The sequence below is a fragment of the Anabrus simplex genome, chromosome 4, assembly GCF_040414725.1.
Source record: "Anabrus simplex isolate iqAnaSimp1 chromosome 4, ASM4041472v1, whole genome shotgun sequence".
NCBI classification, from domain to species: domain Eukaryota; kingdom Metazoa; phylum Arthropoda; class Insecta; order Orthoptera; family Tettigoniidae; genus Anabrus; species Anabrus simplex.
In genome coordinates this window covers 385,133,738-385,149,247 of record NC_090268.1, presented here as the reverse complement: position 1 = coordinate 385,149,247, position 15,510 = coordinate 385,133,738, and the positions used below count along the sequence as shown (strand labels likewise).

The 15,510-nt window shown below is 35.3% G+C and overlaps 1 protein-coding gene across 1 annotated transcript in view; it reads left to right on the top strand.

The window, feature by feature from the left end:
* LOC136872287 (RNA polymerase II subunit A C-terminal domain phosphatase) overlaps positions 1-6,977 on the top strand; it is a 206,710-nt gene extending 199,733 nt beyond the window's left edge. Inside the window, exon 7 of the mRNA XM_067146107.2 lies at positions 6,352-6,977. Coding sequence (XP_067002208.2) covers positions 6,352-6,602 — 251 coding nt within the window. The 3' untranslated portion in view covers positions 6,603-6,977. The remainder of the gene's footprint in view (positions 1-6,351) is intronic.
* Positions 6,978-15,510: the final 8,533 nt, after the last annotated feature.

Genomic DNA, 15,510 nt, shown 5'->3' with positions numbered 1-15,510 from the left:
CATTTCTAGTCTTCTTAATGTTTTGTTTATTTATATGAGTATGAGATACTGTGTCAGAATAAAGCAGCTGTTCGTGTTCGTTGATCTGTAGTTCGTGTTGATCTGGTTTGGAGGTTAAGGTATTCTCCAGTTTGATCAATCCCCATGAAAGTTTGCTAATACTGTTTTAATTATACTCACGGAGTTAGTAATATTTTCTTTCCACTTCTTATCCAGTCGTTTGTCACTATTTAGAACTTCAAATATGTTTTTGATTTCTTTTTCAGCTGAGCTATAAAGTTTTGCATGTTCGTTACTCACGGCCATCTTGATCACTCCAAACGCCTGCTATTAAAAATTCCCAACAATTATTGTATCACTAGCTGTTGTACCCGTGCTTCGCTATGGAGTTCTACATTGTATACAGAATTCTAGGTTAGGTAGTGTACACATTGTGAGTAAGACTGTATTAAATTGCATAGCTCTAGAAATGCAACGGGGAAATCACCAAACATCGTGCCTACCATCAGTCTCAGTCAGGTTGGGGAATTTCATTATAATGGCAGACACTCACTCTCCACCTGCCTGTTTACATCCTCAGAAACACTGTCTTAGTGGTTTTTCCAACTTAAATGTACATAGGTCATTACAGTGACGTCAGTAGGAATGGCGCGAGTAAAACAAATGCTTTTATGTGAAATACTCGATCAAATTAAAAACCACACATTTTCTTTTAATGAACAATACTACATTGCCGTTCTAACAGTACAAAGTTCCGGAGCTGGAATGACCAGACCGCAGACAGCCATGATCCGTGAACACTCTTCGTCTTTTCTCGGGCTGGGGGAGGGGGGGCGAATAGCGGAACGTGCCAGGGCAAAAACTATGCCCTTTTACTAATCTGTTTCCTAGGAGTACCTGATGAGTCAGAAAATCTCAATTCACTACACTGGCGGCAGAAAAATCTATCTTCAAATTTTTCCTCCAAGCCAGAGGAGAAACCCCCTCTTCACTGCTAATTTGGAATAAAATGAATGTAGAATTTATTAAAAGTGAAGAGAAAGAAGTTGTTCTTAAGAAACGGCTCTTTTCAGGGTTGAATATTGAGTTATTGACAGTAGTGAATTGTGGTGCTATAATTTGGAATAGGCCTAAATTGTAATTCTAGACCAGGTCATACTACTACTACTGAGCCTCTGCCTTAAGTGTGCACACTGCTCATTCAAAACAGCATGTAAGAGTAGGGATCAAATAGCTGGAATACTATGATGAACCAGTGTGTTACGTACCAGCAGTATTAGAAAATGTAAGAACCAGAGGAATGGAATGCTAAAGAAGAAAGTTTTCTAACTCCCCAGCTATTTACCGCCAATATTCAGTCAGGCTATTATACTCGGTACGCAGCAGTAATCTCATCTATCAGAGTTGAGTGGCGGCATAAGAGACAAAGAACATCACAACAAACAATGGTCAATGTAATGTTATTGTTGATCAGTGTTTGTGCTTTCGATATTGTAGGCCTTCACATTTAGTTTTCTTCTGATTCTGAAATACTACTTTTATCATAGTTGGTACGGTAAAAGTGAATAAAACATAAATTATTGGAAATTGTATTCTCTGTAACTTATGTTATGTACAATAGTACTTTTCGATAGGACCAATAACATAGGTATTTAAAAATTAAATTTTAGGCGCCTTCCCCTAAACTACAATTTCATCCAGGGTGAATAAAATTGTTTATAATTTAGACTGTAGTTTCTTATTCCCTGACTCTATATATCGATTTTCATTAAATTCTGTTAACCCATTTTCTCGTGGCTCAGCGTTGATATAGACTTAAACAAAAATACAAATTCACAAATATCTGTGTTATCATAGCCTGTATGGTAACAATGTATGATATAAATGATCGGAAATTTAATGCTATATAACTTTAGTTATGTAGTATTTATCGATAGGACCACTAAACAATATATTTGAGAATTAAATTTTAGGTCTTCCCCTAAACTACCATTTCACTCAGCGTGAATAAAATGATTTATAGCCTAGATTTTAGTGGCTCATGCCCCGACTTCACATATCAATTTTCATAAAATTCTTTTCAGCTGTTTTCTCGTGATGCATGTACATACATACAGGCATACAAGCAGAAGTTACGGAAAATTAAAACGTGCATTTCTTTGTTACTGTGGACACGGCCGATACAGAAATACCATTCTTTTTTAAATTCTGAGCAATGTACCTACAAAACTCTTATTTTATATATATAGATTCTATGAGAAGCACAACGAAAAGATAGAATTATTCTAAGTACTGCTTTAGGTAAAGTAAAGGATGCCCAAGGAAGATTCCATTTAGTTCATGCCATAACGGATAATGAATCCCAAAGCATTTTCATATCTGAAAACACTATGCAGCTACTAAGGTTAAAGAAAAGTCCCATAACTCTTAAAGCATTTGATGATCTTACGTCTCAAGTCGACATGGCAGTCAGTGTTGAAATCTTCTCAACACCAAATGATTATCACTTCAGTATGGAATGGATAGTCCTTCTCAAGATTACTGGTAAGATCTTAGCATTGTACATAAATCTTGAAAATTGGAACATCCCACAAGATATTACTCTTGCCGATCTCAACTTCAGTGTCTTAACAAGCTAGTGGATTGTTGATTGGTGCACACTTCTTCTTGCAACTTCTAAAGCTAGAGAAGAAATGTCGTCCTGGATACCCTATTATGCAGAGCACACATTTGGGTTTGATTCTCAGCGGAGAATATCAGCAACCACAAGGCAAGAAAACAATGAACAGATGTTAGCTTTTTTCATCAGATCTGATTTGCAGCTGGAGAGTCAGTTGCAGAACTCGCATTAGATGAAGCATATGAATTTCCACGTGCAGTTCCCTTATTATAGAAGGACTTTTATGCTGATGACTGTCTGTCAAGTACAAGCAACTTAGATAACTTCAAGGAAATTCAAACAAAACTTCAGACTCTAATCAACCATGGAGGATTCTTGTTACGTAAATGGTGTTCAGACAGCCCCGAATGTATTAAATCTATTCCTGAAGATTTAGGAGGAAGTCAGCATTCAGTAACTTACAATTCAAGCAACATTGTTATAACTGTGGGATTAATTTGGCAACCTTCAAGTGATGAGTTCCAAATCACATACAGTCAAAATTAGCAAACAATGAAAACCATTAGAAATCACACAATGTGAACAGTACCTTTGATAATATCTTCTATTTTTGATCCACTTGGTCTAATAACATGCAGCGTGTATGGAAGGAGAAGTCTGAGTGGGATGTAGAGCTTTCAGGGTCCTTACTTGGAACCTGATTCACATCATAGAGCCAAATTGCAGACCTAGTCTCAAGAGGCCTTGAACCGAATATTCTTAAGAATAATGCTCTGTGGTGGAATGGACCCCCTAGGTTACTCTACGTCTATTCATCTTAGCCTAGTCAGGAAGTTGCTACCAAGGCTGTCAAGATCCCAGAGCAAAGGATGTCTATATTACTCATCATCACCCAAGATAATTCCTTTCTTAGTAGATTCTCAATGCTGAATCGCTTACTTAGAACAATCAGTTATTGCCTACAATTTACTGTTATTGTAAAAAAAGGCAATATGAGCATGATACATTAGGATTGAAGCCACAAGAAATAACTCAAGCCTATTTTATGGAAATTCAAAATCTTACTACTGAAAAATGTATTCATCCAGTCAGTAAGCTTAAGAGTTTGAATCCAATTCTGCATGACACATTAGGATTGAAGCCGTAAGAAATAACTCAAGCCCTCATCATTTGCATCAAAATCGTCCAAATGAATTCTTATTTTATGGATATTCATAATCTTACTACTGAAAAATGTATTCATCCATTCAGTAAGCTTAAGAGTTTGAATCCGATTCTGGATCAAAATGGTTACCTATGTGTTGGAGGAAGATTATTCAAAGCATCAATATCTTATGATGCCATGCATCAGCTTATCGTACCATCTGATCATCACTTTATTAAGCTTGTAATGAGCAATGAACATCAAAGACTACTTCATGCTGCACCACAGTTGCAATACTACTACTACTACTACTACTACTACTACTACTACTACTACTACTACTACTACTACTACTACTACTACTACTACTACTACTACTACTACTACTACTACTACTACTACTACTACTACTACTACTACTACTACTACTACTACTACTACTACTACTACTACTACTACTACTACTACTACTACTACTACTACTACTACTACTACTACTACTACTACTACTACTACTACTACTACTACTACTACTACTACTACTACTACTACTACTACTACTACTACTACTACTACTACTACTACTACTACTACTACTACTACTACTACTACTACTACTACTACTACTACTACTACTACTACTACTACTACTACTACTACTACTACTACTACTACTACTACTACTACTACTACTACTACTACTACTACTACTACTACTACTACTACTACTACTACTACTACTACTACTACTACTACTACTACTACTACTACTACTACTACTACTACTACTACTACTACTACTACTACTACTACTACTACTACTACTACTACTACTACTACTACTACTACTACTACTACTACTACTACTACTACTACTACTACTACTACTACTACTACTACTACTACTACTACTACTACTACTACTACTACTACTACTACTACTACTACTACTACTACTACTACTACTACTACTACTACTACTACTACTACTACTACTACTACTACTACCATCTGAGCCATTCGGCCCGGCACAGCTACAGTTAGCATCCCTGAGGCGAAGATACTGGATACCAAGAATTCGTCAACTTGTGGAATTGCCTTACCTGTTTTAAGTTAAAGGCATCAATTGCTCAGCAAATGATAGGTGCTCTTCTGAAGGAATGGGTCACACCCACAAGGCCATTCCTGAATACTGGTGTAGATTATGCAGGGTCTTTCTTGATAAAACTTGGCATAAGTAAACAAGTAGACAAGGCCTACATTGCTGTTTTTATGTGTTTTTCTACTAGAGCTGCTCATCTCGAGTTAGTAACAGAGCTCACAACTGAAGCATTTATGTCTATCTTGTGTTGGTTCACATCAAGAAAAGGGTGTCCACTGAATATATACAGTAACAACGGCACAAATTTTGTCGGCAACTGAAAGAAAGAAAGAAAGAAATCCCATTGTTCTTGATCAGTCCAGAAGAAAGGAAGAAAATAATGGAAGCTAGATCAGTGAAAGGGATCACATGGCACTTCTTTCTGCCATAAGCACCTCACTTTGGCGGTGCTTGGGAATTGGTGGTTAAATCACTCAAGTGTCATCTTTGAAGAACAATGGCCAATACAGTACTTATATTTAGAGAGCTAAAAACGCTTTCCCAAATAGAAGTCTGCTGGAATTCTCGCCCATTATCAAGATCAGTGACGATCCCTGAGATTCTTCCTACCTTACTCCATATCATTTTCTAATTGGTGAACCAATCACTGCTTTGCCTGACTATGACCTTGCTCACCATCCTGTAAAGAGACTTACTAAATGACAACACATACAGAGGATGAGACAACACTTTTGGCAGAAAAATCTGTAAGGAATACCTTCATACTCTTCAACAACAACACAAGTGGTCTGATAAACGTCCTAATCTCTGCCTTGGAGACCTTGTATTCATCAAAGATGACAACTTATTGTTAATGTGGTGTATTCTGGTGATGATCTCGTTCGAGTTACAACACTAAAAACAATCAAGGATGTGATTAAACGTCCTGTTAATAAATAGTTTGTACTTCCAAAACCAGAAGATGAGTTTTAGATCATTGAGAATTATCTGTATAAGTGAAAGTTGATAATTACTCATTTATTTGTTTTTATTTGTTCTAAAAGAGGCAACACCCCTTTTGGTAGGCACTATGTTTTATATTCAAAGGTAAATTTCTTTTTAATCTTCAATCATTTTTCATTATGAAGTTGTTAATATGCATTAAGGCAATTTATTGTAAAAATGGCTACTAGTAAACATTCTTATGCAAACATCATAATGAAAATACAGTAATTACATTTTTTAACAGTGGACAGTTGATTATTATACTTACTCTGTATTGCAAACTGAATTGCTTTGAGTCATTTATTACTACTCTTCCATGCACACTTCTCAACATCTATAGTTTTAAGATCTTAGTATGTGAGTGATACTTGAAATCATTTTAGTGTTCGGTCTTCCACTGTATTAATTCATTCTTTCAGTTTCCACATTCCTATTTAATACTGTTTTCTTTAAAAAATTTGAATTGCACATTTTATTTTGGTCTTCTATGAAACGTTACAGGAGAACATCCGCATGGCTGGCATGATAAACTTCATCGGAAGAGATGTGCTACCGATTCAGACTTTGATGATTTTGAGGATAACTCGCCCATTGTTAAGTTTCGTCGTGGTGAGGATCTGCCTAGTGATCTGGACCTTGGTGAAGACGAAGATGCTAGTAATGGTAGTGATGAACCACCTGATGAGGTAGATGATGGGGAGTGGAACATGATGGGTGCTGCTCTAGAGAGAGAGTTCCTTTCGGGGGATTAGATAAATAGTGTTTTAATATATGTTAATAGGTAAGTGAAAGACATCTGATGGTCGTGATACATTTTATTGACATTGTACTCTTATTTCATCAAATACATTTTCCTGTAGTTATAAGAGAGTTGTGATTATCAATTGGAAGCAATAAGCTGCTTGTAATTTACTTCTTCATAACAGTTCAACTTAGTTTTAAATACATTTCGATTCCTTTATGTTGCTGCAAAGTAAACCATAAATCTCTAAGTTCAGTTTTATAGCCTAGCTAGTATTCATATTTGCATGTAATGACTTTGTCCATATAATATAATTTTTTTAAAAATTATCAATGAAATTTAAATGAAGTTGATGTTTATAAAACATTTAATCCTCTTTCTGTATTTTATGAAACAGTGCATATGTTTAGTTTTATTCTCACCAAAGAAAGTTTTTTGAGTGAAAGTTTAAAAAGAAAGAAAAAAGAGGAACCTTATGATAAAAAGATTTGCTGAATGGATGCATGTTCATATATTTGCATTTCTGGTTTTCTTTTCAGCAGCTAATTTAGTTATGGCATGAAGTGCTTTTATGTGTAAATGTGTGGAGGCCATTTGGGTGCACATGCAGTTTTATGCATATTTTAACCTTTTTCTGTAATGTATGTAACCTTAGAACTCTGACATTACCATCTTCTGTTCTCTTTTCACTGTCAAAATTTTTGAGGAGGAGGCAGGAGTTTTCTTTGTCTGTCAATGTATTTGCATTTAATGATGAAGTTAAGGTAGCATCAACTTAAGTATGCATATCCATTTGTTTCACATTGTAACATCCCTTCATTTCAAAGTTGTCACCAAAAATTGTATTAGAGAGAGTAAAATTTTCTAACAAGGGTAGAGTACAAGTAAAGTTATCAAACTGGAAAAGAAACATTGGGAAGGCAGAATGATTTTATGAGCCATTGACGTGATTAACACGTATGTGTAAATATTGAAAGAAAAACACATTTCGGTGTTAAATTGTGAGTGTGCATAGAAGAAAGGAATTTCTATGTATTAAAAATTTACCTCCTTAAGTGTTGATTCCTGTCTAGTTTTCTGTTTGCAACATCATGACATCAAAAACAAATACTTAATGTCACATTAAGTGTATGGGATATTTTAAGTAGGTATTTGGAAATAACACAAACAAGTTTGTACTAGTTTACCAAAGCATTATGATAGCTATATAACATAAAATGGAAAACATCACATAGTTTGTAAAAGGCTAGGAAACTCACATGTTATTTTCCAAATATTATTACTTTCTCTCTATTTTTAATAATATAAAGTCAGAGAACAGAGAAGACAGAAGTAAAAAGGACTAGTCTCCTGCTTTGTATTCTTTGCTTCTCAAGTATGGTTTTATTTTTCCTATTTGTCTGCATACCTTGAATTCTTGAAGTGTGTAAAATATTGGCCATTGGTGCCTTTCCCCTCTAATGCGCTGCATAATACTTGAATGGCCTTCTTGCTGTACAAACTTTTAAAAATTAAGAGCACAGATTTCATAAAAGGGGACCATTTTGTCATTGTTAATAGGAGCTACAAGATGTTCGTATGTAATCATGCCGAAAATGACACTAAATTATGTATAATAATTTTCTTTCTAAGTGATAGTATTTTAATGTACTGTCTACGAATGTTATTCTTATATTTCATTTCTACTTTGATTGTATAGTTTGCATTAGTTTTGTGTACATTGTAATTAGATTATGAATTGTTTTTGCTCACCCTTCAACTTATAATGATCTACAAGAAAGCTTAAGGATTATGGTATTGTTTTATAATACACATGGGCAGATCTTATGAAATGATGTTAAACTGTCCATGAAGCTCATCGTAGTTCTTCTCATTTAGAGGAATAAGGGATTTTCTGTAGATGAAAATTCTCTCTGCTGATGGTTTTGAACTGTATTTTTTGTATTTATTGTGCAGTATATCCTGTTCTTGTTTGACTTGCTATTGCATCTTGAAATGATCTGTTTTTATTGATACCCTAAATTGTATAGTGTCAAAAGAAACAAACTTTTCAACCCATGAACTAGATGATCAAAAAGTGATCTCTTTTGTTTGTGAGAAAACCAGTTTCATAACTTCATTTTGGTGCAGGTTCTTCACACATCACTAGTATATATATAGCTGTTCATACAACTTGCACAATTGACAAATAGTACTGATGATGCTTTTGTACTCCTCATCATTGGGTTTATGAATTAGGATGAAATGTTCAAGCCTGAGGAATGATTGTTCAGGAACAAGTGAGGTCCCCAAATTTGAAAATAGCCTATACTTTATGATAATGTCTGAAAGTAATCTTTCCATCCAAACTTTAGACATGCAAATCATCATCATATGTTCCCTGTTCCAGATTGTCTCTTATACATGCAACTATGAATTATATAAGGTGCATCTAATCATTTGTAATGTTTTCCGTGGTTTCCCATCTTCACACCAAGGCCACAGCCGCTTCCTTCCGACTCCTAGGCTTTCCTGTCCCATCGTCGCCATAAGACCTATCTGTGTCGGTGCAATTTAAAAACAACTAGCAAAAAAAAAATCATATGTAAAAAATGTTTGTGGGGGGGGGGGGTGATTCCTGGAATTAAAACAAGGAAGAATGTCCTATGAATATAATGCCTGGGAACTCTTTTGCTATTGGATTTTTCTCACATTCTTTTAAATTATGAGGTAGATGAAACACAAGTGTTTTTCAATGTCTATTGCATGGTTTGATGAACGTTTTACAGTTGCGATGTATCATGAATTTTAGTGTTTTTTTTTTTTTGCAAGTTATGTTGTTCACGTTTTTGTAAATTTCCATGTATTTCATCATTCTTTTTGCAATTTTGGACAAATTTTGTCATGAATACAACAATATATCCTAGGTTATCATCCACCAATTGATCACCTAGAATCCGTCAATATTTTCATATCAATGTATTGATTATCGATATCGTGCTGTTCGAGATATCGAAATTGATTCCTATGCTATCTAGCAATTTTGCACATGTCATTTAAACCTTTTAATGCCATGATCCTGTACTTTTGTTTGGACTTGATCAGAATTTAAAAAAAATGAAGTTCCCTGAAAGTAATCAAAATTTAAATTCACTAACTGCAAATATTACAGTATCTAGCTCTTTAGATGTTTTTGATTGTAAAATTACCAGCGTGGCAGTGGATTTGTCAGTTATTTATTTTTGCATGTAGTTGGTTAGTTTAGAATATACTTTATTTTTTTAAAAAAATTTATACCAGCTGCTTTACGTCGCACCAACACAGATAGTTCTTATGGCAATGATGGGATAGGTAAGGGCTAGGAGTGGGAAGGAAGCTGCTGTGGCCTTAATTAAGGTACAGCCCCAGAAGTTGCCTGATGTGAAAATGGGAAACCGTGGAAAACCATCTTCTGGGCTCCCGACAGTGGGATTCAAACCCACTATCTCCCGGATGCAAGCTTACAGCTGTGTGCCCCTAACCGCACGGCCAACTCACCCGTTATATTTCATTATTTGATACTATAAAATAATGTTCAGAATATTGTGTTTAAATGCTTTGAATCTTTTCAATAAGCTTCTTGCATAAATATTTTGATTGGAACAGTTTCCCTTATTGCATGTGGTATGCAATTTAAGCTATTTAGGCATTTAATATATTATATTATTTTTCTATATTCTCTATCTGCCAAGGTCCATTTCTGGTGAGATACAGTGTGCAGACTGTATTGTGTCTCCTGATATGGGCTAGACCAAGTTTGTTACTTTCATTTTTCTGTCTGAGTCTCATCCTTGGCGTTGACGATATGAAAGTGACTGACGAATGACCGATGCTAGTAGTGCTGTTCCTTACTCAGCCAGCCCCTATGATGAATGTTGTGAATGTATAGTTCACAGGGTCGGTTTGTGTATGCATTTCGGTGGTCTTGGCTAACTGATATAACACAGCACCTTCTGGCCAATGAGGAAAATAACGGGAAACTACAATACTGCTCATTTCCCTAGTATGCCTCTTCAGTGACACCTAGGCTACTTATGACAGCTGGTGGTCCAACCAGCCTCAGGCTGAGGATTCAACATACATATACTGTATTCTAAGAGGGTTGATTTCTGAGCAGAATTGTTAGTGTAGCAAATTGAATTTTATAGAATTCTTATTTAACAAATTAATTTATCCCTCTACACCTTTTGGTCTTACTTTTTACTGTTTTTGTAACCACTTTCTCAGTATTTCTTCAACTATTAACGAAGCATTTCATTCACCACTTTCTGAGGTCCTTACATATGTCCCATAATGCACATTGGTGCCAATTTTTTTAGCACAATCTTTCCATGACAGTGGATTGAGCACATGGTGCACATGGCCATTACCATACTGATGTTTTTGTTGTCTCTCATTTGTTTTCTTTATTGACAAGGCTACATCTGTAAGTTATGACATCATGATGAACTTGCATAACAGACATGTGGGCAGTTAAAATTCCTCGTGGTACGGTTGTCACTTATCATCAACAGAGCTTTGGGCATAATGTGTGGTGTGGTACTATCCATGATAACTGATCAGCCCATACATGGTACCCTGATGACCGAATGGACCAGTGTGGAGGTACGAGCTGTCTGTTCTTCTGGAACATGTGACTCTAACAGTTTGCCGCGCCATGTGGTTCATTCATGATGGGGCTCCAGTGCACTTCAGTTTGCATGTACGCCAATTTTTTAGCACAATCTTCCCACGACAGTGGATTGAGCATCAAGGTCCAGTGCGTTGGTCTGCCTGGTCTGCTGGCTTTAATTCACTGGACCTTTATCTGTGGAGACACACAAAAAGTGTTGTGTGCGCTACTATGGTTAACAACATCAACAATCTGGAACAGTGTATCAATAACGCTTGTGTAGCTGTTTGACAGCATACAGATATCTTCGAGCAGCTTTGCCAGTCCATGTTAAAGTTGCTCATGGTGTGGACACTTTGAGCATCTCCTGTGATATGGCCAATGAGCGTTCTGTAACTCTGTTGCATGTAACTCAGTAACAGTGCATCGTAGGACATATGCTCATTAGAACCTTTTTCCTTGGTTTGATCCCAGAAATCTCCCCCTGACGTTTGTCACCAGTGTTTGGATACACCCTGTTTATGAAAATATTAAACTTGGTATTTTATGTCACAAACGTTAGTGCATATTCATGTATCTCTTTTACTGTAGTTGCTATTCTTCCAAAAAAGCAGTTAATATGCCAAATGTATGGCTAGTTTCTAAGCACTATGTTTTTAATGACAAAATGGTGGCAGAATATGAAAAGTGTTGATTTTACAATATTAATTTGTTGTATTGTTTTGGGGCTAAATATTATGAGAGGTGACATAGTGGAATAAACATTGCATATTGAGTCTGGTCGTAAATTTAGGCACGAGGAGGTTATCAAGCCCTCAATAAGTAAAAGATCTGAAATGTTAAAAACGAAAAAATAGGTAGGCTATTAATTACAATCTAAATGAACAAAAGCATCATAATTTCATAAAATGTTAACAGAAAACAATTATCTATTTCATAGAAATATGACATATTTTTTAAGGGTTGATGCATAGTTAGCTCAGACATTGCCTCTTAGTTTTCGGAGGCATGTCAGAGGTATTCAGCTAATGTGTGGATGAACATTTTCTTGAAAACTGGCCCTTTCCAGATTGCTATGAAAGGAAACATGCAGTCTCAGGGTATTTTTAATATATTTCTTTGCCACCAGCATCCCTTCTGCAACCATTAATCTTCTCCAGTGTATATTTTCTTTAATGTATGACTAGCAAGATACTCAATGTTTGCTGCAGTTTTAAACTGAAATTTCTCTTTCAAAGTTTTAAATCTTGGAGACAACCATCAGTGGAGCCTGTAGAATACACCCTCTGTTCGTACATCAAACAGTTCTGGGGGATTGAATTTTTTTCTTTTCGATTTCAATCCCAATTTTAAAAACCCATTAGGAGTAGAATGTTTTTAAATATCTTATATTTAACATGTAAAACATAAAGAGGAACCATAATGTGAAATATCGACCTTCAACGTCAAAGTTTTTTGTAGGAATGGTAATTTTTGTTCTTACAGCTAACCTAATTTAAACACCTGAGGTGTGGAATTCTTTACATTTTTTCATATTTAGGATATAAAAATACAACCATCATATGAAATTTTGACTTTTATAGGCTGTAGCATCCAACAGTTTCAGAGGAATGAATGTTTTTGTTGTTGGAGCTCGCACCCATTTTCATTTTAACCGCTTATGAGTGAAATGCTTTAAACTATTTCGTATTTCACATCTAGGATATAAAATATCATCAATCATCATGTGAAATTTTCCTCTTGATTCTCATATGGTTTTGGAGGAATTCATATTTTTGTTTTCGGGTCTTAACCCTATTTAACTCCCTGAGGGGTGTTCTTTTTTAAACCTTGTCTTATTTAACATCTGGGACATAGAAGTGACAACCATGTGAAATTTCAACTCTGTATGTCAAACAGTTTTGGAGAAATTAATATTTTTGTGGTCTGGTCTCACTCCTCTTTAGACCCCTTAGGGGTGGAATGTTTTAAGACTATTTAAAATATAAGACATAGAAGAGCAACCAACATGTAACATTTCTTATTTAACATCTTGTAGGACATAAAAGAGACAGTTCAGCTTCATACGTCAAATGGTTTTGGAGAAATGAATTTTGTTTTCTGAGCTAACTCCTATTTAAATCCCTTAGGGAAGGAATGTTATTTCATTTTTTACATCTAGGATGTGAAATTTCAACTTCGTTTGCCAAATGGTTTCAGAGGAAAGAATTTGTTAGTTTCCGGAGCTAGCCCCATTTAATCCTGTTAAGGCAGGAATATGTTTAAATATTTCATGTCTAGAATGTTACAGAGCATCCTTCATGTGAAATTTCAACTTATGCGTCAAAACAGTTGTGGAGAAATTAATAATATTTTTGTTATCAGATCAAACCCCCTACTTGAACCCCTTAGCGGTGGTATGTTTTAAGATTATTTTTATTTAATATCTAAGACATGTCAAACCGTTTCAGAAGAATTCATATATTATATATGGTTCGTTTTGTTTGGTTTTCATGGTTTGATTCCTTTTTCATTCCCTTGGTGGAATTATTTAAAACCCTTTCTTAGTGAACACTTAAAAGAAGGGCAACCGTCCAAAATTTTAACGTCCTACATTAGGGGGTTTGGGACTGTGTATCAACTGGTTTTACATCTACATGGAAGGTGATTTATATTATGATAATAATTAAAATCAAGTGTGATAATATTTTAAATGTGTGGAACATACTGTACCATACAATACCATGCTCTCATTGTTTTTTTGTTTTTTGTGAGTGACTATACTCGTACGTTAAATGAAAAGAAATATAGTGTTATAAAGTGTTACGTAGTCCAAATGGAGCATAGAGTATAGTTTGTAATTCTGTAAATGAATTTATTTCATACACACAGAACTATTTACAAATACAGTAGAGGATTGTGTTGGCAGTTAGTAAATTCACAGAGGCTCGCAGACTGAATGCTGAAAGTCATAACAGTCTATAAGGAAGATGTATGTATGTATGTGTGTATGTATGTATGCATGCACACATGTTTCTAGAAACGTAAAAACAAACAGCAGCAGTTAAGCTCTTGCATCCGTTAAGTTTGTGTTATGTCATATGCGCCATTTGAACGGCAGAACAGATTGTATTCACTTCCTGCTCTACTTCTTTCATCGCACTCACCTTGGCACGTGCCTGTTTTTCACATGATTCATATTATAATACTGCCACTGGAAATTAATTTGGGCTGATATAGTTTTCACTTTACCAAGGTATATCCTCTCCACTGCTCCTCTACCAAGTTTCATTAAGACCCCATGTGTAGTTGCTCTATTACTTTCTTTGTCAGTTAGGTGAGCATTTGGTTTGATAACAATCTGGAAAGTATACATATTATTCTATAATGTTTGATTACAGCACATAATTACAGCTGTTTTTCATTTTAACCGATAGTTGTATACAGCTATTTTGTATGTTGTTGATAAGTAAATAAATAAATACATATTATTTTGTTAGTAAAGAACCTGGAAGCTTCATTACATTTGTTTTAGTTGCTTTCATATATATTTTTTGTTAATCACCCTGCTTGTCTGTTGGGTTGTCTGCCCAAAGGCTGACTGGATCTTCAAATACAGTAGTACTACCAAAGGTTATGTGGAAACTGCAAAAATCAGTGAGCATACAAAGCAAGATGAGGAATGAGGTAGTTTGTCATTGCTTTCCTCCCTGAGCAGGAATGTTCTTTTGCAGTACCACTGACCCTATGAGTAACACCTTTCATAACATCCAGACACACTGGTCATGCTCCAAAGGTCATTAGGTACTCAGTACCACCCATACTGTCACAGCCATAAATGAGACTGGAACTTCAGTGGAGGCTACATTGTGCTCTAGTCTGTGCTAAGAAACAGATGAGAAAATTAAACACATCCATCAAATAACAGCAACAGGCAGAAATAATCTTGTAAAGTCAAGAAGGACATGGTAAATTTAATTCGAAGTAGAATATTTTAACTTTTTTATTATATGTTTTCTTTTATGCTTTCTGAACTGTGACATTAAAATGTTGTCATTTATGGTGTGTCAATAAATCTGAGCACATTATCATTATTTTTTGCTAAAGCCTTACTTGAAAATTGGTACAGTCTGTATTTTGGAGACAAATGATTCAAAACAATAGTAAAGTCACTGGGAAGCATAGTGTAGAACAGGCTCAAAGTTTATTCTCATATTGGAGGAAGTGGGACTGAATACGTTCATTCAGAAACTGGCTGAAAATATAATACAAGACATGGGCTCACTGCCTACTTCAGACAAGTTATGAT